Genomic DNA, 25473 nt, shown 5'->3' with positions numbered 1-25473 from the left:
CCAGAGGAATTAAGAAGGTTTGTACAAAATGTCAAATGTATAGACAAATAGTGAGATTATCAAATATATTATCCATCCTTTTTTGAGATCAAAGCATTATGGGTTATTTTTTTCTGATACAATTATGTTTGGAGAATCTAACAGAAATAGAAGTAAGAACAGCATATGTCTCTTAGATCACTTCAACCTCTGAGAAGCACTTCTCACAGACAGAGAGCATGAGACAACAGGAAAGGAAAGTTTATAGACATTAGTGAGGAGGAAAGTTTTTAGTATTAGGCTAAACTTACTGAGTTTTATTGATTATAAAGAAGATGAGTTTATATACTCAGAATAAATGTGGCAGAAGAAAGATTAAAGATTTAATATTGGCAAAATAACTATAGATGGAGATAATATCCAACTAAAAAAACACAAAATATGAAGATGAATAGAAGCATAAATCATGGGCGCAGAGTATAATTGCTCTGGTCAAATTAATAATGAACAGACAATTATATGAATCAAATACTCGCCTCCTCTTGATTGTTCAATATCAACTTTAGATAAATTCTAATGTCTTCTCAAAGCATCATTTTACAGAAGAGTGTATATATATTCATCATAAGGCTTTTCTAATTGTGTATTTATATTTCTATATGAGGCCTTTTATTTAGACCTGAAGGTGAAACAATTCTGGTGTGAACTATGGAATAGATTTTTTGAAGCATTGATTTTCACTGGAGACAGAAGTCTTGGTACTAACAATGCCCCAGACCACTAGACAGGAAAAGAGTGGATGGTGAAGCACATCATTAATAGAATGATAACTAGTTCTTCATGCACAGAAACCATTAAGGAGACTTTTTGTCAAATTTATCACCTTGTGGTAGATCAGAATAAATCAAAAATCAAGGGTAATTGCAATTTCTCAGAAATAGCCTCCATTTGTTCCAGCCATATAGCTTCCTTTTATGATTCCTTTTGCTGTTGTGAAATAAAATGCATGAAAAACTAATACTATCTAAAAATTTCCACATTTGACTATAGAAAACAGTTTAAAATAATTTCTAAGTGAAGAGCCTCATCAAAACTTCTGGTACCTAAATATTTATGAGGAGATAAATATAATCATTTACTATTATTCACTTGGAATGATAAAAGTTTTACATTCTCATTGACATTGCTGTTTGACAAACATTCCTTGCATCTCTATCCAATATATAAATAAGGTCAGTTTATTTATAAATGATATAAATTGATGCATTCTATGAAATAAGTCCCCAAATGATAGTTCTTTTTAAAATTGGCTAGTTTAGTAATTCTATGACTTACCTAAGAGATTGTTCACTGTGATTAACATTTGCATGCATTCATGTATATGCCTCAAATAATTATTAAACATTTTTAAAAAGCTAAAATGTAGATGGATTTATAAACATCAAATTATATTGATCCTTGTTATATTTTGCATATATTAAACACTAAAATGTTTGTCATATTGACATACTTTTATATGATATATACTATAGGCTTGATATTTATTATATATTAGAAAAATATTTATAATCTATAAAACATTAAATGACAGGCATCATAATATTTTATTTGATGCATGAAATTGAGAAGTTAAATGTTCCCATAGTATTAATAAATTATTTTATTTAGGAAAACAAATGTTATTATAAATAATTAATCTCATGACAATTTGCACTTAAAATTCTTCTGAAGTATTTGAATTTTTCTCTAAATGATTTCAAAATCTAGTCTGAGTTGGATGACTAGATATTGCTATTTTGTGTATCATGTGGTGATATGTTGATTTTTCTAAATAATCTCAGCTCTACCTGAAGAAACCTTATAGGACTATTTTAGCTCAACATATTCTAAAATTTATAAACTTTAAATTGTTTATCATGGTAAAATATACATAACAGAAAATTTACTATTTTAACCATTTTAAGTATACTTTTCAGTGACATTATGAATGTTCACACTGTGTAAACATCACCACCAGTCATCTTTAGAAATTTGTCATTGATGTCTTTTTGTTTATGTGCACTGTCAAAAAGTGTATTTATAAGACTTTGCTATGTATTTAATGTGCATTTTGAGAAATCACATGAAAACAACTGAGTGAAAATGGAGTTGCAAGCTTGAGTTATTTTCTTTTTTCTTATATCCACTATCCTAAGATTCCGTACTCTGTGTTTCTGTCCTTGCTTCTGTTTGGGAAATTTGATAAAATGCCGAGAGAACTGACACTTTCTCAAGACTTTTCCTCTTTCAGTTCCATTAGCACATTTTGTTTAGAGATTATTCTCTTTAAGCCTACTTCCTAAATAAATCCTCCTCCATCCTTACTGATATGTATGTTTTTCAGTCTTAAAAAATGTATCAGTGTTTTAAAGCCCCATACTAAAATTAAAGCATGCGTCAGACTTTATTTTGAATTAATTCTTTATATAAACTACAATATACATATTTACACTGTTTCGTGACTTGAACATGCCTTTGATTTTAAGTCAGAGAAAAGTCTTACAGGATTCAGACATTTCAGTCAGTGCTTGTGAAAAACAGATTTTTTTTTTACAGGAGTGAAATTGGGAATAGACAATTATTAAGATTCACCAGCATATGCTGTTACCTGTTTTGTAATAATTTGCATATGTACAGTAAATCACATGATTAAAAATATAACACAGACAATGGTTTCCTTGTAATCTGCCTTGTCACTCTTTATGAAAACTCTGTGTGAACTCTACTTGCCTTATTTTAGAAACCATGGAATGCACAAATCAGCAGATAGATATAACAATATTTGGCCTTGAAAGGAAAATACTCCGGGGTATGTCTTTAGGAAGTTGTAGAACTGTTGTATAGAAGAAGAATTGGCTGTATTCTGTGTTGCACAAGAGTAAAAGGACTGTCAGTGGCTCGTGGGCATTACAGGAAAAAGAATTTTGGTTTCATTAACAAAAAATAGATGTTAACGCTTGTCCATAAATAAGAGGGACAAACACCTCATGAGATGGTGAGCTTCACATTACTGGAAGTGTTAAAGCAGGTAATGAGTGATAAGGTGCTGGATTCTAGTATTAATTCCTTGATCCATATTTATCTATAACCAATGGCCTAGCAGGTTCTGTGTGCCAGGATTCTGAGATGAATCAAGGCGATCCTCAAATAGAACCCATCTATCTGAAGGAGGTCATCGTGTCCTCAGAAAATTATGTTTGGGTTTCCCAGGATAAAATTCTATGATACATAGTGTGGCTCCTGGGCGCTAGATATAGGCTGATGAGAGTGGGGAAATTTCCTTGAGGAAAAAAAAATAAAAAACAAAAAAACTTTAGGGGAAGTGACTTCTAAATCTTAAAGAATAGTTAAGGTATGTTATAAGTGCAAATTTGGACCATGCAAACGTCACATTTTCTCCTCAAGATAACCTGATAACTCTTCTTATCCTCAAAATACATTATTGGCAACATTTTTCTTTAAATTATATACCTTATCTGTGTCATGGACACCACATTTTCAATAAAGTTTAAGAATGAACTAGCTTTAAAAAAAAATCACTGCAGAAGCAAAAGAAAACTAATTGTGTAGAATTTTAGATGGAATGACCAAGGCAGTCCTATGAAGATGACTTTCATGACAGATATGAAAAAAGTAGAGCAGTTAATTCATGGTTTGCTCTTGTTTAGTTGCCAAGTTGAACCCAACTCTTTTGCAACCCCAAGGACTATAGCCTGCCAGGCTCCTCTGTCCACAGGATTTCCCAGGCAAGAATACTGGAGTGTGTTGCCATTTCCTTCTCCAGGGGATCTCCCAAACCCAGGACTCAAACCTCTGTCTCCTGCCTTGACAGGCAGATACTTTACCACTAAGTTCACTGGTCAAAAAAGCAGAAATAGATGTTTTTCTGGAACTCTCTTGCTTTTTCATATTCCAGCAGATGTTCGCAATTTGATCTCTGGTTTCTCTGCCTTTGCTAAAACCAGCTTGAACATCTGGAAATTCACGGTTCACGTATTGCTGAAGCCTGGCTTGGAGAATTTTGAGCATTACTTTACTAGCGTGTGAGATGAGTGCAATTGTGCTGTAGTTTGAGCATTCTTTGGGATTGCCTTTCTTAGGAATTAAATGAAAACTGACCTTCTCCAGTCCTGTGGCCACTGCTGAGTTTTCCAAATTTGCTGGCATATTGAGTGCATCATCTTTTAGGATTTGAAATAGCTCAACTGGAATTCCACCATGTCCACTAGCTTTGTTCATAGTGAAGCTTCCTAAGGCCCACTTGACCTCACATTTCAGGGTGTCTGGCTCTAGGTGAATGATCACACCATTATGATTATCTGGGTCATGAAAGTCTTTTTTGTACAGTTCTTCTATGTATTCTTGCCACCTCTTCTTAATATCTTCTGCTTCTATTAGGTCCATACCATTTCTGTTCTTTATTGAGTCCATCTTTGCATGAAATGTTACCTTGATATCTCTAATTTTCTTGAAGAGATCTCTAGTCTTTCCCATCTTATTGTATGTTCAAGCTGGTTTTACAAAAGGCAGAGGAACCAGAGATCAATTTGCCAATATCCACTGGATCATCGAAAAAGCAAGAGAGTTCCAGAAAAACATCTATTTCTGCTTTATTGGTTATGCCAAAGCCTTTGACTGTGTGGATCACAATAAACTCTGGAAAATTCTGAAAGAGATGGGAATAGCAGACCACCTGACTTGCCTCCTGAGAAACCTGTATGCAGGTCAGGAAGCAACAGTTAGAACTAGACATGGAACAACAGACTGGTTCCAAATAGAAAAAGGAGTACGTCAAGGCTGTACATTGTCACCCTGCTTATTTAACTTACATGCAGAGCACATCATGAGAAATGCTGGCTGGAGGAAGCACAAGCTGGAATCAAGATTGCCAGGAAAAATATCAATAACCTTACATTTACAGATGACACAACCCTTAAGGCAGAAAGTGAAGAAGAATTAAAGAGCCTCTTGATGAAAGTGAAAGAGGAGAGTGAAAAAGTTGGCTTAAAGCTCAACATTAAGAAAACTAAGATCATGGAATCCGGTCCCATCACTTCATGGCAAATAGATGAGGAAAGAGTGGAAACAGTGGCTGACTATTCTTTTGGGCTCCAAAATCACTGAAGATGGTGACTACAGTCATGAAATTAAAATATGCTTACTCCTTGGAAGGAAAGTTATGACCAACCTAGACAGCATATTAAAAAGCAGAGGTATTACTTTGCCAACAAAGGTCCATCTAGTCAAGGCTATGGTTTTTCCAGTGGTCATGTATTGATGTAAGACCTGGACTATAAAGAAAGTTGAGTGCTGAAGAATTGATGCTTTTGAACTGTGGTGTTGGAGAAGACTCTTGAGAGTCCCTTGGACTGCAAGGAGATCCAACCAGTCCATCCTAAAGGAAATCAGTCCTGGGTGTTCATTGGAAGCACTGATGTTGAGGCTGACACTCCAATACTTTGGCCACCTGATGCAAAGGGCTGACTCATTTGAAAAGACCCTGATGGTGGGAAAGATTGAGGGCAGGAGGAGAAGGGGACAACAAGAGGATGAGATGGCTGGATGTCATCACCGACTTAATGGACATGAGTTTGGGTAAACTCCGGGAGTTGGTGATGGATAGGGCAACCTGGAGTGCTGCGGTTCATGGGGTCACAAAGAGTCGGACACGACTGAGCGACTGAACTGAACTGAACTGAATTTACCTGGGAAGCCCAATTCATCTTGGAAAGAAATTTCCAGCAGAGGGAAAGATGTTGCAAAGCTTTCTTGAACAAAAGACGGAGTTGTAAAAGATAACATCAGAGAGTTAAGTGAGAAAGTGAAGACTATATTATATCTTCAATCTAAGTGATCTACACTGTCTCTGAGGATCTCCTATAGGAGAAGGTCTATGACCTGCTTCACACTCAGACCTCATCTTCCTGGCTGCCCTTTTAAGAACAGAGTGGTGATCCAGGTCTCCTCTGGACTCTAATCCTCAGAGAGTGGAGAATGCAGTCTTTCATCTATTGTTCATTTTGTCTTTCTTTATCTATCTATATCTATTTATCCATCCATCAGTCCACATAATCTATCTGAATAGTCTCAAATTAATAATTAACATTTTCCAGCTTTGTTAAGATATAGTGAGCGTATAATATTGTGTAAATATAAGGTATACAATGTATTGATTTGATACACTTGTATATTGGAAAATGATCACCACCATTGTGTTAGCCACACCTCCATCATGTAACACAATTACCATTTTCTTTATGTGATGAGAAATTGTAAGACCTATCTTAGAAAGTTTTCAGTATATGATGTAGTAATACTAATTGTAAGCACTATGAATATATATTATATTCATAGAACTTATCCATTTTATAACTGTAAGCTTGTGCCATTTGACCAGAATCTCCCAATTTCCTTCACCTCACAGCCCTTGGTAACCACTATCCTACTTACTGTTTCTGTAAGTTTAGCTTTTTAGAGTCTATGTATAAATTATATCATAGCATATTTATCTTTCTCTGTTTGACTTATTTCACATAACATAATGTAAGTTTCTCCTATGTTGTTGAAAATGGCAGAATTTTATTTTTCATTCTCATGACAATTATTGAATTATATTTCATTATATCATATCTTCTTTATCCAGTGATCTGTTGATGGACACTTCTGTTGTTTTCATATCTTGGCTATTATGGATAATGCTGCAATGAACATGGTGTGAGAGATTTTATTTTCACTTCCCCTGAATATATACTCAGATGTGAAGAATTGTTGAATCATGCAGTAGCTCTATTTAAAAAAAAAAAAAAATTTAAGGAAACTCCATACTATCTCCTAGTGTTGTTTTTGTTCCTTAGTTACTAAGTTGTGTCTGACTCTGTGACCCTATGGACTGTAACATGCCAGATTTCCCTGTCCTTCACTGTCTCCCAGAAACTGCTCTTAATCATGTCCATTGAACAAGTGGTACCATCTAACCATCTTATCCTCTGTCACCCACTTCTCCTGTTGCCCTTAATCTTTCCCAGCATTAGGGTCTTTTCCAATAAGTTGGTTCTTCACATCAAGTGGCCAAGTATTAGAGCCTCAGCTTCAGCATCAGTCCTTCCAGTGAATATTCAGGATTGATTTCCTTTAGGACTGACTGGTTTGAACTCCACACTGTCCAAGGGACTCTCAAGAGTCTTCTCTAACACCACAGTTCAAAACCATCAAGTGGTCTATGCTCAGCCTTCTTTATGGTCCAACTCTCACTTCTGTACATGACTACTGGAAAAACCATATCTTTAACTAGATGGACCTTTGTGGGCAAACTGATGTCCCTGCTTTTTAATACACTGTCTAGGTTTGTCGTAGCTTTTCTTCCAAGGAGCAAGTGTCTTTTTTTTTTTTTTTTTTTTTTTTAGCAAGTGTCTTTTAATTTTGTGGCTGCAGTCACTATTTACAATCATTTTGAAGCCCAAGAAAATAAAATATGTCAAGGTTTCCACTTTTCCCCATCCATATGCAATGAAGTGATGGAACTGGATGCTACATCCCTACCAACAGTGCACAGGGTTCTCTTTGCTCAACGTTCTTGCCAATACTTGTTGTCTCTTGTTCTTGACTTATTACTAACAGCCATTATAAAATCTTAAGGTTATGTCTCATTGTGGCTTTGATAATTGTACATTTTCCTGATGAATATTGATGTCCAGCACCTTTTCGTATAACTACTGGACACTTGTATTACTTCTCTGCAAAAATTTCTATTCAGTTTCTTTGCCCATTTTTTAAACTAGATTTTTTGTTGCTGTTGTTGTTAATGAGTCACATAAGTTCCTTTCTATTATGGGTATTAAGTCGTTATCAGATATATGGTTAACAGACAGCTTTTCCCATTCTATAGGAAATGGAATGGGACAGCTTTTCATTTTTGTTGATTACTCCTTTTGCTATGCAGAAGCTTTTTAGTTTGATGTAGTCCTACTTGTTGATTTTCAAGATGCTTTCCCAGAAGGTTTATTTATCTTTGAAAACCACTATCATTTTTCTTCACATCTGTGGTCTTATTTTATACCATCTCTTTCAATAGTGGCATGCTGCAGCCACATCAACCTCCAAGTGCTCTTCTTGTAAGCTTTAAGGAAGTAATGCTCTCCTTTTCATCACTAGGATACTCCTCCCTATGCTCTTTCTAAGTCTACTTCTTCCATTTCTCTAGGATTGCAGCTCTAAAGTCTTTCCTTGCAGAGGACATTTCTGATACTACCTTCAAAAGCACTTGCTTTCACTTTCCTCATAACACCAATCACCATCTGAAATTAGTTTAATCATTTAATAGCTTCTTTATGGGCTTTGCACCACTCCACAGGAACACATATCCATTAAATGTACAATTCATGAAGGGACCTTGTAATAGACTCTATCAATTATTTTCCCAAATGAAAAAAGATGATACCCAGTTGGTCAATTTGAAATTAGTTTAATAAAAGGACTCTTTACGGGATGTGCGAGCAGATTGTAAGGAAACCATAAAGGATAAGGCAGAATCTGGAGAAGAAATAAGAAGGGGCTGCAGTTTCTACAGTGGAGTGGAAAAATGAGGGAATGGGGGTAGAGACAGGCAGACTGTGGCAGGAGAGAGTGTGGAATGTGGGAAATTTATGGAAAGAAAAACCCAACCTCATCATCTGTCTACTATCCAATCTTTTGCATATTGGCCTAAAGCAACCAGAAGCCAGAGGGGAGAAAGAAGTCTAGAAAAGTATACAAATTGGTACTGGAGAAGCAGATGGAATCATGTTTCCCACTGTACCCTTAAATCTGGTAACAGTGCCTGAAGGAAATGTACTCTGGACATTTCATAAACATAAACTCTGTGGTCCCATGTTTAAATCCTACAGTTCAATAGCCACTTCAAGAAATAACTCAAATCAAACCAAATACTTGATTATCACATGTAATACTTTATGATTTTTTCAAATATAGTAGTATATTATTTTCACCTCAAAAGGTTGACATCAGAGTCAGTCAGTCAGTTCAGTCATTCAGTCCAGTCATTCAGTCATGTTCAGCTCTTCGAGACCTCATGGACTGCAGCATGCCACGCTTCTCTGTCCATCACAAACTCCCAGAGTTTGCTCAAACTCATGTCCATCGAGTCATTGATGACATCCAACCCCCTCATCCTCTGTTCTCGCCTTCTCCTCTTGCCTTCAGTCTTTCCCAGCATCAGGGTCTTTTCAAATGAGTCAGTTCTTCACATCAGATGGCCAAAGTATTGGAGTTTCAGCATCAGTCCTTCCAATGAATATTCAGAACTGATTTCCTTTAGGATTGACTGGTTTGATCTCCTTGCAGTCCAAGGGATTCAAGAATCTTCTCCCACCACAATTCAAAGGCATCAATTTTGATAACATCAGAGTTATCAAACCCAATTTTATGAAATACACCCAGATTCACCAGAATTGAGAGGCTTGAATACAGCAGGAGGGTGATTGTAAGGGGAGACTATACCCCCTGATAGGCTAATATTATTTATTTAATATATAAATTTAAGGGTATAACATTCTCAACCATGTATTTCCATTTATATTGGCAGAAATAAATCTATTTTCCTCATTCTTGCTTTTACCCTAATTATCTTGATTGTGTATGTTGGAAAGTTCATCAGGTACAAGACACTCATACTAGGATTCAATGTACATGTGCCTAAAAAGTAGAGATTGATTATAAATTAATGAACTTATTTATTTACTATTTAAATTATTTTTTTATTTTTAAATTAATTACAATTTGTGGTATCATTACTGTGGAGTTTCTGTGGAATATTTACTGTTGTTTTTGCTTAGTCACTAAGTCATATCCCACTCTTTGCAACCCCATGGACTGTAGCCTGTCAGGCTTCCCTGTCCATGGGTTTCTCTAGGCAAGAATACTGGGGTGCATTGCCATTTCTTTCTCCTGGGACTCTTCCTAACCCAGGGATCAAATCTGTGTCTCCCGCATTGGCAGTTGGATTCTTTACCACTGCGCCACTAGGGAAGGGAAGTCCATTGTGATATTGGAAATTGTCCTATTAGAAATGAAGTGAGTAAAATAAAAAAGTATACATATGTTCTTACTGGAAATGAATTGAGTAAACACAAATCTTATCAACAAGTGGAAACTATAGCATGAATGTGAATTAAAGTCAGGCATTTATGTAGAAAATATAAATATTATAAGGCAGGCAGATGTCATGTAGCTTAAGGCATACAGCCAAGATGTAGAGATAAAGGATCTTAGTTAAGACCTTTGGAACTGAAACATCAGAAATCCAAGCCGAAGAAAGGACAAACAGATTGAAATAATAGTAAGTGAATAGCAGAGCATAAATGAAACAGCAGGAATAAAAATGGAATTTGCCTTTTTTACAACGTTTTCCTGCCAAGGGCTAGAAGAAAACTCAGATTGTAGTTAAATCTAAATTAGCAAAAGAACAACATTAGATAAGTACAGAAGAATTAGGGATATGTATTTAGTTTATGATTTGGATTCTATATTTTGTGTTTACAACTTATATTAAATTTATTATTCATATAAGACATTATTTGAGAAAAAATAATACTAAACACACAAGCATTTAAGACAAATTATCTGCAATCCCTCCTAAAATTGTTGGGTATATATTAGTGTTTGTTATAAAATTCATTTAATAAATCCAGGGGTGTTTAGCTTTTTCACTATGACTATATATAAATATAGTTCTACACTTGGGCATAAGGGCAGAAAATGAGTAAGCTATATAAATATGCATATATATCAAATGGTTCATGATTATAAATTATTTATAGATTTCTTTCTTTACTCAGCTAGTCATCCCGCTAGTCAGGTGGTCAACACAATCTTACCAAGTTTTTTTCTGAATGATAAGCACTCCATTAGAGGCTGGAATAACTTAGTGATAAGAGAGACAAAACTCCCTACAATGGCAAAGCTTAATGAAATCTAAGTAAAAAAAAAAAAAATCTGTGACTAAAATTAGTGAGAGGAATCCTGAGAAACAAAAGAAAATATACAAATAAAATATTTCAAGTGCTTTAAAAAGTTAATATATGTATCCTAAAAAAATAAGAATGAAGAATATGGCATTGGTTTAGAAATCTCATGCTCACTGTAACCACTTAGGAAATGGCAAGAAGCTCCAGTATCCTTGCCTAGAAAATCCCATGGACAGAGCAGACTAGCAGGCTATATATAGTTCATGGGGTTGCAAAGAATTGGACATGACTTAGTGGCTGAGCATGCATATAAAATATACATTTTTTTAAAACAATTTATTTTTTAAAGGTAAGATCATTCTGTGTAAATTATGTCTAACTGGGATTGACTTAGTGAGGTCCTTAACCATCTTCCACAATGTTGCACAAATGTCAGTAAATGGCCATTACCTCAATATATTGAATTATATCCAAACCATTGGACATTGTGGGTGTTTCACTTTTAAAATCACACATAATTTAATGGGGGAAAATAAAGCAAATGAAACCACTGACAAAGAATTAAATTCCAAAATATGCAAGCAGCTTATGCAGCTCAATACCAGAAAAATGAACAACCTGATAAAAAAATGGTCCAAAGAACTAAACAGACATTTCTCCAAAGAAGACATACAGGTGACTAATAAACATGAAAAGATGCTCAACATAATTCATCAGTAGAGAATCAAATCAAAACCATAATGAGGTATCATCTCACGCTGTTCAGAATGGCCACCATCAGAAAGTCTACAAACAGTAAATGCTGGAGAGGGTGTGGAGAAAAGGGAACCCTCTTACAGTGTTGGTGGAAATGCAAACTGGTACAGTGGAGAACAGTGTGGAGATTCCTTAAAAAACTAGAAATAAAACTGCCATCAGTTCAGTTCAGTCTCTCAGTCATGTCCAACTCTTTGTGACCCCATGAATCACAGCACTCCAGGCCTCCCTGTCCATCACAAACTCCCATAGCTTACTCAAACTCATATTGATCTAGTCGGGGATGCCATCCAGCCATCTCATCCTCTGTCGTCCCATTCTCCTTCTGCCCCCAATCACTCCCAGCATCAGGGTCTTTCCCAATGAGTCAACTCTTCTCATGAGGTGGCCAAAGAATTGGAGCTTCAGTCTCAGCATCAGTCCTTCCAATGAACACCCAGGACTCATCTCCTTCAGGATGGACGGGTTGGATCTCCTTGCAGTCCAAGAGACTCTCAAGAGTCTTCTCCAACACCACAGTTCAAAAGCATCAATTTTTCAGCTCTCAGCTTTCTTCACAATCCAATTCTCACATTCATACATGACCACTGGAAAAACCATAGCCTTGACCAGGCGGACCTTTGTTGGCAAAGTAATGTCTCTGCTTTTTAATATGCTGTCTTGGTTGGTCATAACTTTCCTTCCAAGGAGTAAGTGTCTTTTAATTTCATGGCTGCAGTCACCATCTGCAGTGATTTTGGAGCCCCCAAAAATAAAGTCTGACAATGTTTCCACTGTCTCCCCATCTATTTCCCATGAGATGATGGGACCAGATGCCATGATCTTAGTTTTCTGAATGTTGAGCTTTAAGCCAACTTTTTCACTCTTCTCTTTCACTTTCATCGAGAGGTTTTTTAGTTCTTCTTCCCTTTCTGCCGTAAGGGTGGTGTCATCTGCATAGCTGAGGTTGTTGATATTTCTCCTGGCAATCTTGATTTCAGCTTGTGCTTCTTCCAGCCCAGCGTTTCTCATGATGTAATCTGCATATAAGTTAAATAAGCAGGGTGACAATGTACAGCCTTGAGGTACTCCTTTTCCTATTTGGAACCAGATTGTTGTTCATGTCTAGTTCTAACTGCTGCTTCCTGACCTGCATACAGGTTTCTCAAGAGGCAGGTCAGATGGTCTGGTATTCCCATCTCCTTCAGAATTTTCCACAGTTTATTTTGATCCACACAGTCGAAGGCTTTGGCGTAGTCAATAAAGCAGAAATAGATGTTTTTCTGGAACTCTCTTGCTTTTTCTATGATCCAGTGGATGTTGGCAATTTGATCTCTGGTTCAATACAACCCAACAATCTCACTGATGGGCGTACACACTGAGGAAACCAGAATTGAAAAAGACACATGTATCCCAATGTTCATTGCAGCACTGTTTACAAAAGCTAGGACATGGAAGCAACTTAGATGCCCATCAGCAGATGAGTGGATAAGGAAGTTGTGGTACATATATACAATGGAATATTACTCAGCTATAAAAATGAATGTGTTTGAGTCAATTCTAATGATGTGGATGAAACTGGAGCCTATTATACAGAGTGAAGTAAGTCAGAAAGGGAAACACCAATACAGTATATTAACGCATATATTTTGAACTTAGAAAGATTGTAACGACGATCCTATATGCAAGGCAGCAAAAGAGACAGAGATGTAAATAACAGGCTTTTGGAGTATGTGGGCAAAGGAGAAGGTGGGATGATTTCAGAGAATATCATTGAATCCTGTATATTACCATATGTAAAATAGATGACCAGTGTAAGTTCGATGAATGAAGCAGGGCGCTCAAAGCCGGTGCTCTGGGACAAACCAGAGGGATGGGGTAGGGAGGGAGGTGGGAGGGGGATTCAGGATGGGGGAACACATGCACCCGTGGCTGATCCATGTCAATATATGGCAAAAACCACTACAGTATTGTAAAGTAATTAGCCTCTGATTAAACTAAATTAATTGAAAAAAAAAAACATAATTTTTGTTAGCATGTCTTTGCTAAAGAATCTATATAGAATCATTTTCTTGTGGACTATTTTGGAAAACTGAACATTTGTGATATTTGTTTTCTATTTTTCCCCCCTTAAGGTGTTATTAGAACAGCTTTGCCAAACATGGACAGGGAAGTCAAAGAACAATACCAAGTCCTCATCCAAGCCAAGGATATGGGCGGACAGCTGGGAGGGTTAGCTGGAACGACAATAGTCAACATCACCCTCACGGATGTCAATGACAATCCACCTCGATTCCCCAAAAGTACGTTCTTTCCTGTTAAGTCTAAATCAGTGCAGCTTTTTAAAAAAACGTCTTACTTTTTATTGAATTTTACAAGATTTGTAATGATTTTCCAGACACTTCTGTTCCTTAAAAAGCAGAAGCTAAAAATTAAATGTCCTCAGAATTACATTTTTCCATTAGAGTAATACATAGCATGATTTTAATAGAAAATAACATAAATGAGTCAATATTTATACATTATGTTATCAATTCATATCAAAGTAAAATATTCATAGTAGGTTGGGATCTTGTCTAATTTCTTACTAATTGAAAAAGTAATACAAATGTGAAAATTAATGTATAATTTGACCTATGATGTACATCCCACTGTACTATTTGTTATATCATATAACTAACATAAAATTTTCTGTCTTCACCTTATCAATTATATATGTTGAATTGTTTCTGTATAGTTCCTTAGAGATATCATATGATATAGTGATGCTATTTCATTACTTTAGTTGCATTTTATTTGAGTTTGGCAGTAGGTGAAAATTACTACAGTTTCTATGATAATAGAATAATTCACACCTATCTCTTCTCTGTAATTCTATGTTTCTTGTTGAAAATGAATACCTCTCACTTGTGTTATACCTAGTTTTCTTTTGCAGTATTACATTTAACACCAATAAATACCTGTTTGATTTTCGGTACTTTTTGAGAATTGTAGTTCAGTTTTCCTAGAACTTAGAATACAGAAACTGAATATTTCTATCATTGTTTCTATAAGGAACTTGACAAAGTCACTGTTTTGCATGAACAGTTTTATAAAACAAAGCAAAATTATTTTCTTCATCTAATTTCAGGTGAGTTTATCTATTAAAGTATATAACACTGAGAACGTTTAGCTAAATGGATGGTTTATTCTTTTAGCTGTATGGTTTTACATACTTTAATACTTGGTCATTTTTTTTTCTTAAAACTACTAACATATTTTTGTGAAAATATCTTTAGTTAGTGATCAGAAAGTCAGTATACTGAACAAATGTTATAAGATTGGTAATTAGAAATCACCCTACTTTAGCAAATGGGATGTGTATGACAAATAGCTAGCAAATAATATGTTATGACTAATAACAGAGTCCTAGAGCATCCCTTTCCCTTACTCTTCTATTAAGGGAAACAAAAAAGTATAAATATATATTTAAAAGGAAAAAAAATAATGTGTTTGATTCTCTAGCATATGGCATTAACAAAGAACATGTTCTCACCTCAAAAATACTGACTTTAGTATTTTTACTATTTTTTTGTGGCAATTTGTAATAGCTAATTGAGGAGACTAGTTTGAAGAATCAGTATACTTCTACATAAAAGGTGGTATAGTGATTTAAAATCCTGTTTTGGATTTTGTGCATATAAAATAGGTTCAGTCTAGTGTATAGCAGACAACAGAGATCTTCTTAGGTGGTGTTAACACTCTTATTCACAAGGATGATGGTAAAAATTTTCAGATGAGGGGTGTAAAACTCAACCATTGGAAAGAAACAGCTTCTGAACATGAATGAAGGGTAGTTCACAAAAGTTTGTGCAGCCATCAGACAAATAGACTGGAGTACAAGAAGGAAATGAAAATGTCTCAATGGGAGAGAAACAAGAGTATAGTCAGGGGACCAAGATGGCACACTCAGGTCCCAGGGCAACAGGAAAATCAACTCCAGGTCTTTGCCAGGGAAAAGGATCTGGATAAAGCAGCAGGCCTGTTTGGAATTTATTCAAAGTTGAATCTGTAGGTCTAAGAGCAACTAGATGAGACCCAGGAAGAAGGATCGACAGGTAAGGGTATTTGAACTTTTAGAGCATTTACATGCTGTGTCAAGAACTTTATCATTTCTTTGGAAATACTTCAAGGTCTTTATATTCCACATTTTGCTGTTAAGAAAACTGAGGCTTAGAGAGATTAACTTGCCCAAGATCATCAAAACTGGCAAACTTTATTTTTGATTCTGCAGTTCAAATTTCTTCCAATTCAACATAATATGAAAATGAAAATCTATTGTTTTCTTTTACCTTCAACTCTAAAGCCATACTTTTAAGACACATCTGCAAAAAGTCACATGACGTATGTTGAATGGTCACTGTAAACAGAAATGAAAGGGTAGAATAAATATACCAAATGGATCACTGTGATCTAATTATTTTCTTTCTTCAAATATGAAAGTGTTACATGCACATTTGAACTATAGCCTGAAAATATAATAGGGTGAGAGAGATTTCTGAATCGTGAGAAAGAAGAGGGTTTTTCACATTTTGCATGAATAAAAAATTAATCCCCTTGAAACTTTACATGACTTGTGTCAAGCTCTTTTTAATGTGCTGTCATTTTGAATTACATCCTTCAGAGGAAAATACAGAATACATTTAAAAACAGAAAAGCCACCTCTATAGAAGCCAATGTTCTTTGTGCAGGAGTGTTTCTCACATGGATCAATTAAACTGAAAATATGACATAAAATGACATACTGAAATACTAACCTTTTGAATATAAAAGTCAGGAAAATATAGATTTCATACATATTGTAACTTAAAAAGAGAATTTCCCATAACCAGCTATATTTGTTCTTATCTATTAATCAATTATACTGGAAAAAATCCTTCTTCAGATAAACTTCATGGAGCTACATTTTATCATTGCTTAAAAATGCACAAGATTATTTCTTAAAATTTACTAATCATAATTTGTTTTGACTTTGTGTGTGTACATATGCATGTGTAACATTGTTAAGCACCCATTTCCATCCATTTCCTTCTATAAATCTGTTAGAAATGAAAATAAAATTAAATGGCACAGCCATTTGTATGATGCAAGTGTAAATAGTTTACTGTTCTATTGTTGCAAAATAGATGGTTCCTGCGGCATCAAAATTTCCTACCAATTTAATTTGATGATAGTGACAATGATATTTACTAATAAGTTACCATGTGTCATGCATTATGCAAAGTGATTTGCATATATATTCCCATTTAGCTTTACAATGACTGTCTAGTAGTTTCTCAGTTTTAGACATAAAATAGCAAGGCTGTATTATTATTAAAAGTTAAGTAACTTGTCCAAGATCACACAACCCCTGGTAGGAGAACCGAAGACCTCATCTTGTGAAAGGACTTCAAACTCTAACTTTTTATCACTTTCCCTGTTAAAAGGCAATTTACTTTTGAAAGTGTTTTGCACTAAAAAGTCCCACAGATAATGCAGAGTACTGTTCACAAAAAAAGGAGGGAATACTGCTTTAGAAATAGAAATAATGCCAATATATTAAAAGAGCTCTACCTGCAGTCTGATGAAGATTAAGTTTTCTTTGTAAAATCTTTTACATATAGTCATATAACTTCCATTTGCTATAATCAAATACATCCATAGAGGCTCTCCATCTGTCAAAACAAGCTACCAGCAAAATGCTGGTGGTTTCCATTACTTGAATTCTAAATGACAAAACCATCTAACAAGCTTATCTAAATTATACACTATGAGATCAAATCAATTAAGTGATGTGGTTAATTCACATTAGGCAAAATACTTCTCTCACTTATCTCTTATGTAATAATAATTTTGTAATGAATAAGAAAGCAACTTAGGTGAAATAAAGCCTTTCACATTTTAGATGAAAAGAGGTAATTTATAGGAAATGTAAAGAAGTGTGCTTTTTTTTCAATATAAGCACGTAAGAACTCTTTGCATGGTAAACAAATTTGAATGTGGAACATAGGTCATTAATATTTGTTTTAAGACAGTTTCTTAGTCATAAACAATATTTTAAAGTAAATCTGTTTTTTGGTGAATTCCCTGGCAGCCCACTAGTTAGGACTCAGTGATTTCCCCGTGGTGGCCCAAGTTCAACCCCCTGGTCAGGAAACTTAGATCTCATAAGTGGTTTGGTGTGGTGTGGCCAAAAAATAAACAAATAAAAGTAGGTCTGTTTTCATCTAATAGCTAACATATTTGTTTATACTGACTGTTTCTCATTATAGGAATTTTGATTCAATTATGTTGATAATATTTGTACAATAGTTACTTTATAAAACATACCATTGTATCCATGTTACAGTTTGTTAATTTAACAAATGAAACACTTACAAATATTAAAATTCACCCCAGAGAACAACATTATTGTCCTTCAGTTAACATAAAAACAATCTAAAATTAAAGAATTAAATGCATCAGCCAAAATGCCTACTGCACAATGAGCAATATCTGATCTTCTTTTTTAAACAAACTATCAAAAACTACAGAACTATGGATAAATATACACATGAGAGTGAAATTGTTAGTCATTCAGTTGTGTCTGACTCCTTGCAACCCCAAGGACTGTAGCCTGCCAGGCTACTTTGTTCATGGAGTTCTCCAGGCAAGAATATTGGACTGGATAGCCATTCCCTTCTCCAAGGGATCTTCCTGACACAGGGATCAAACTTGTGTCTGTTGCATTGCAAGCAGATACTTTACTATCTGAGACAACAGGGAAGCCCAAATATATGCATACATATATCCAGCTATCTATTTTTTCTTAAATTGTAAATGTATGATAAAAGATGATAGGATGCCCAGATTAATTATTGAATTAAGTAAATGGTGATAAAAATATTTTTACTTATTGAAAAATATTGATCTGTTTCATTAAAACATATCTCTTCATTTCATCCTATCATTACTTTTTTAGCATCCAGGTTGAGATTGGCTCTTTTAATAGTTTAAAATTTACAATATTTTGTTTATGTTTAAGGAAGTAGTCATTACAATATGTAATTAATAAAGATATTTATTAGAATTAGTATGAATCCAGTTACACCCAGAAGTGTCACAAAGTCTTTTCTCTTTGTTCACCATTTGCTAAATGGAAAATGGTGAGCTTTGACACTGAAATTTTCTTGGTAAAACCATGCAATAAGTTATTCTGAATAAGGAACTAAAAACCGCTATTCAGATCCAGCCTTAGAAAATGTACTTTCACATTCTTCCAGGTGCCCCACATTTGATTGTTATGAGGATGGCTGAGACCATCCAGTAAAGATACATGTTCATGATTTGAATTTATTTTTAGATATATTTGTGCATATTTATATATTTTATGTTTGATTTTAATATGCAACTTGATAATTTAAAACTTTATATAGATTTATATATTTCTTTAAATAACATCATAGGAAAAAATATTTCCTGAATTTTGAGCACCCAGGATACAGCTGAATATGTAAATACGTGCCCTGGAGGAAGGCATAGCAACCCACTCCAATATTCTGACCTGGAGAATCCCATGGACAGAGGAGCCTGGTGGGCTACAGTCCATGGGGTCTCAGAGTCAGACACGACTGAAGCAGCTTAGCACACGCATGCATAAATATGTACATGCTGAGAATCACTTCAGTTCTTTTCACAGTCTCCTTCTGGGCCTGTTAGGGAATGAAATATGTACAAATCTCACCTCTTAGTTTATCTGGAGACTCTAGCCAAGGGCCTGCTTCCCACCTGCTGGTCAAGTACAAATAAACTGTTAAAAACCCCAGCATGATTCTAAAGATGCCTGTGAGGCAAAGGTGGGATTTCGGTTCTTATTGCTGTCTCGGATATGTTATTTTAGGTGAAAGAATTAGAAAGAGATGGTAGCAATTACTCTGAATGAAATACCAGAAGAAACATGACTAAAATAATTGGTCTTATGTAAGTTCCACTACTATTTAAGTGAGAAAGCCTACTTCAGCTTCACTAAAGTATTTGAGATTGGAAGAGTGGCATAGATCAGTTGTATGCAAATTTAACAGTGTAGATCAAATGCAAGTTAAGGCTTTACTTAATTGGAACTGGGTGTTGGTTTTAAGTGGTAAGAAAAAAATAATACGTGAAGGGGTTAATGATATAAAGTCCTGTTTGTGTATGTTTCTCAACTTTGATACTAGTACCAATTTAGCATCAACTTTAATACACAGTTTAATTCCCATAGTTAAATTTTATTTAAGAAATTTCAAACATATAGCACTTTTCTAACATTCTCTGACAATTTATTCTAATCTGTGGCTTTTAGGTTGTGTGTGTGTGTGTGTGTGTGTGTGTGTGTGTCTGTGCTCAAGCTGCTCAATATCTCCCAAAGATATGACTAAGACAAAAAAATTAAATAAGTTGATCTTTAATAGTGTATGTACCTATGATATTTGACAATTAGATATTCTCTTCATTTGGGAGGAAATGTTTAAAAAGCATTGTGTGCATGCATGCTAAATTGCTTCAGTCATGTCCAACTCTTTGTGACCCCATGAACCATAGCCCACCAGGCTCCTCTGTCTATGGGATTCTCAAGGCAAGAATACTGGAGTGGATTGCCATGTCCTCCTGCAGGGATCTTCCCAACTCAGGGATTAGACCTGGGTCCCTTACATCTCCTGCATTGGCAGGATGATTCTTTACCACTAGCACCACCTGGGAAGCCCAGAAAGCATTAAAAAATATAAATTTTAGGGATTAAAAAAGTACACAAAGAGTTTATAATCAGTAATTTTTCAGTTCTCACATAGAATGTAGGCATGAATCATTATATTTGATAATTCTATTTCTATTCTTGAAAAATCAGCCAAGACACATTATAAAACTAGCTTTTCACTAAGTGGAATAAATACTTTCAGTTTAATTCCCAAATGGGTCTTTGTCTATTTTCATAAAAACAAGTAAGAAATAACTATCTCCTGATGATAAGGAATACAATTGATAATCTGGGACTTACTCACCAGTGGTCTCCCAGTGGCTCTCAAACCATGTTTGCCTTAGGATTCCTTTGGGACCCTATATTGTAGTGATAAAAGCAGTGCTTCAGTTGACAGAGCTTAGACCCAGAAATCTGAATTGTAAATAAGCATTCCAATAGATTCTGGTATAGGTAGTCTGCAGGGCACAATTTGAAATCCACCAGTTTACTGTGATGAAGGGGCAAGTGTTGATTCTCTGAGATGGCTTTTTCATTATTCATTAACTAGAGGTAATGAGTTAATTGTTTTGCATCTCATGAGAATTTTTTAATTCACCCAAAATTCTATTCCTATAAAATTCCACCTATATGGGTAGAGACTGCATACTAAACTGCGGTCATTTTAAATTAAGTATTTTGAAAATTTTTTTTTTTTTTAACAATTAAGCACTCATATACATTTTTGTATCTTGCTTAGACGTCTTCCAAAGAGTTTATGGATGTCAGATACTGATGCTTTAAGGCTGAATTCAAATTTTATCAAAGTGAATACAATTTGAATGCAAGCTCAGTGAAAAACTTTGCACTCCCAATTCTCCAGTGAGACAGGTCTACTGAATTTCAGTAGAATGTGTAAGCAGATGTAACCAAATGAAAAGCAATAGAACTTTAAAACTGTTTCTCCTTTCTTAGTATTGCCCCTGTGAATATCATATTGTGCTTTGCAGATGAGTGTATGAGCCTTTTTAAAATAGTGCTGACACTTTTCTATGATCTACTTGGTCCTATTCCCAATGTTGCAAAGTATAGAAGATTGGAACCTGGTTGTTCCATTGCCCTATTAGCAGACTCTCAGAGGAGCTGAGCTTATGAGATGGATAGCAAGTGATGTCATTGAGATGGCAATGATAACAATAATGTTAATATTATCAAACAGTTTTACTCAGACTAAAGAATATATGCTTTGATTGTTAATATTATCTCCGCAGTTGTCTTAAAATGCTTTAAGCTTATTTTATTATTACTGTGGCCTTTGAAAACTGCATTGTCAAAAATTCCTGCCACTTTTATATAATCAAATACATGTATTTATGACACTTGTCCTTGATTCTTAAGAGATGTGAATTGAATAATACTCTCTTTATTCTTCTCACCTACAGTGCACTCTATAAGACAAATATCTATATGTGCAAATAAATAACAACCACTATAAAATTCTAAAATTGTAATATGATAAGAATAATCACTGGTGTAAAGAGGGTACAGCTATTTGATCAAGCTAGAATTGTTACAAAATACTTATGAAAGATATAGAATTTAAGAAGCAATGCGTGTATAGTTAAAAATTTAACAGACTGAAAGAGAGAAGGTTGGTTGCAGAGTGCCATGAACCTGAAACAGACGCACATATATGTGTGCTTTTGATTAGAGTGACAATGTCATAAATCAATAAGTTAGAAAAATAATTTGGTAAACACTGAAGCAGAGAGATGTGGCACAAATCTAGGGTAGCTGTTTGGAATAGATAGATGCAGAATTGAGAAATCTGAAGTAGCAGAATAGGAAGGACTTTGTGGTCTGCTGGATTCAGAGATAAGTAAAATAAAGAGCAGGCAAAGAAATTATTTAAACTAAGGGATAGTTTTTTTTGTTGATATGCTGAAATTAGTGGAAATCATGAAAAAATAGCTGAAAATACAGAACGTTTCAAAGAGAAAGCAAAGTCAAAAAAAAAAAAGAAAAGAAAGCTTTTCTAACATAAAGATAGACGTGATAAAGGAAGCTTTTGAGTCATGGATGAACTTAATCAGAATAAAGAGGACATAAATCTTTAATTTTGAGTGTAAATTCAGGAAGGGGAATGATGAAAGTTTAAGGAGAACCTTAGAAATTATCACCTCAAACATTTAAACATATTTCTGACAATGGTGTACATTTTTAATCGCAGTTATGAAAGCATACTAAATTCCCATTTACTTCACATGATTTAAACCTATTTCATATTTGTGTTACTATTGGTCTAAGTATAAGCAGGCAAAGAAATTGGACTTCTACAATATTTATGAGTTAAACATGTATAAACAGTACTAAAAATCATAAAAACAAAATATTTTGTATATAAGAAACATTTTATTACCAAATATTGGACACAATAAATTGTATCCTTTAGTGAATAATGTTTCATGGATTGCTAGTTTTATTGAAGAATAAATGGCTATCTCATTTTTGCACTACATAAAGGAGATAAAAAATTAATCTCTTCCCTCAAGCGTCTCTGTGTATAATGGGGAGATTAAATTAATGAACAATTATACTACTTGAAGTTAAGTAAATGATGGACTTATGCACACAGTGATATACAAATGTGTAAGATGGGCACCCAAATCATTACAGAGTATATCTGAGAGGATGTTGAAGGAAAGACTGTCAATGCTATCTCTGAAATATCTAATAAGAGTTAATCAGTGGAACAGCAAATGTGTACCAAAATATACTAAAACACTGAAAAAACATAATGCGTAATTTAAAGAACTGTGAAAAAATGGAAGTGCAAAGACACAAGAACAAATTTCATTAAAAATAACTTGAAGCTGTCCTTGAAATGAAAAATAGAATTTATGCAAAGGGCAATGAGGAGTAGTAGGAAAGTGAAACATTTTAGGTATAAGTAACAAAATAGGGAAGAGATATGGAATAGTCAACTAATAAAATATAGACAATTACAGAATATTTAAACTATTGCATGCACACATGATGCATTAACATATGATGAATATTTATAAATAAAATTTGTAGATCAATTAACTTGTTGCTATTGAAAAAATTAGTTTTGTTTAAAAGAAACTAAAATATCATGTGGGAAGTGACTTAACAAATATCACTTTTCTAGACTAACATCAGAATATTTTAAAAAATCTTTAAAAAGTCAAACTTTGGCTAAATAAGTATTCCCAGGTGAATTTGAATTTCAAACATTTTTCAAGACCTTAGTTTGTAAGATGCTGAATATATTTATAATTTATAGTAAAATCTCTGATGTTGCCTGTTTTTGTGAAATTACTGAAAAATATCAATTATCCACCTATTGTGTTTTGTTAGGTGATTCAGAAATTAAATAGACAAGGACAAAAGATAGTGTTGCATATTTAATGGAGGTTTTAAGGGAATAGTAAATGTGCTCCATAAAATGAATGTACAGTGGAAGGTTACTGATGCACTTGAAATGTTGTGTGCTCCAGCCAAGCTCTCCATCATGCTTACTATTATGTAATGGCAGGAGTGGTTATATAAATCACATATATTTTTATATATGTGCATATATATATACATATATTTGAAAATCAGGAACAGTTGTTATTCTGACAATCATTGTTGTTACTTTTTAGTTGCTAAGTTTTATCCAACTCTTTTGCAACCCAATGGACTGTAGCCTACCAGGCTCCTCTGTCCATGGAATTTCCCTGGCAAGACTACTGGAGTGGGTTGCAATTTCCTTCTGCAGGAAATCTTCCCAACTCAGAGATTGAACCCATATCTCCTGCATTGGCAGATAGATTCTTTACCGCTGACCCACCAGGGAAGCCCCCAGCCACCAGGGAATCTCCTGACAATTATTAAGTAATATAAATTGGTTTTTGTTTCATATTTCATTTGGAATGTTTTTGTTGGAATTTTCACTACATCGTCTTGAAAAGAATAATATTATAAACAGTAATTTGTTTCACATGGAAATATAGCCACATGTTTACTGAATCTACAAATCAGTAGAACTATGGTATTAAATATAAAAAAATGCACTTGAAATATGGGAGCTATGTAAAAAGAAAGAGAGAATTGGAAGGACAGAAAGAGATGTGATAAATATCCTTCCTTTCTTGGGTGCAGGAGTCATTTTATCTTTAGAGTTGCATCCCTTTCCTGGAAACCTCTTACATCCCTTAATGCTCTCTTCTCTACATCTTCACTGATATTTATTTTATTAGCACTGAAAAGAGGAACTTTGCTCAAGTATATCCAACAGACTCAATCCACCCTTAATTGGAGTCTTCATTCATCAGTACAGCTGAAATTAAGAAGAACTTGAATTATTTGTATTTGTAAAGGGCTTATTTGTTAACTCAACAATTGTCTCCACTTGACTGACACTAAGGCAGGGGGAAAAAAAAAAGTAAAGTGAAATGGGCAGACCAAATAAGGGATTGTAGTTTAGAGCAGAGATAGCATTTGATTGGTTTAACTTACTACTGTAAGTAGTGACATGTTTCCATCTCAGTTTCCTCATCTGTAAGCTGGAGCTGTTTCTATCACATCCTCACAGTCACTTACGCGCAGTTCAGTTCAGTCACTCAGTCCTGTCTGACTGTTTGTGACCCTATGAATCGCAGCATGCCAGGCCTCCCTGTCCATCACCAACTCCCGGAGTTACTCAAACTCATGTCCATCAAGTCGGTGATGCCATCCAGCCATCTCATCCTCTGTCGCCCCCTTCTCCTCCTGTCCCCAATCCCTCCCAGCATCAGGGTCTTTTCCAATGAGTAAACACTTTGCATGAGGTGGCCAAAGTACTGGAGTTTCAGCTTCAGCATCAGTCCTTCCAATGAACACCCAGGACTGATCTCCTTTAGGATGGGCTGGTTGGATCTCCTTGCAGTCCAAGAGACTTTCAAGAGTCTTCTCCAACACCACAGTTCAAAAGCATCAATTTTTCAGTGTTCAGCTTTCTTCACAGTCCAGTTCTCACATCCATACATGACCACTGGAAAAACC

General features: G+C 34.8%; 1 protein-coding gene across 5 annotated transcripts in view; it reads left to right on the top strand.

The window, feature by feature from the left end:
• Positions 1–25473, top strand: part of CDH12 (cadherin 12) — a 1106066-nt gene that overhangs the window by 1009231 nt on the left and 71362 nt on the right. For all 5 annotated transcript variants that reach the window (XM_070476518.1, XM_070476515.1, XM_070476516.1 and 2 more), the window contains one exon: positions 13850–14017. In XM_070476518.1, the coding sequence (XP_070332619.1) occupies positions 13850–14017 (168 nt within the window). The remainder of the gene's footprint in view (positions 1–13849; positions 14018–25473) is intronic.

The sequence above is a fragment of the Odocoileus virginianus genome, chromosome 14 (genome assembly GCF_023699985.2).
Source record: "Odocoileus virginianus isolate 20LAN1187 ecotype Illinois chromosome 14, Ovbor_1.2, whole genome shotgun sequence".
In the NCBI taxonomy this organism is placed as follows: domain Eukaryota; kingdom Metazoa; phylum Chordata; class Mammalia; order Artiodactyla; family Cervidae; genus Odocoileus; species Odocoileus virginianus.
The sequence above is the reverse complement of the archived record's forward strand: the minus strand, read 5'-3'. Positions and strand labels throughout refer to the sequence as shown.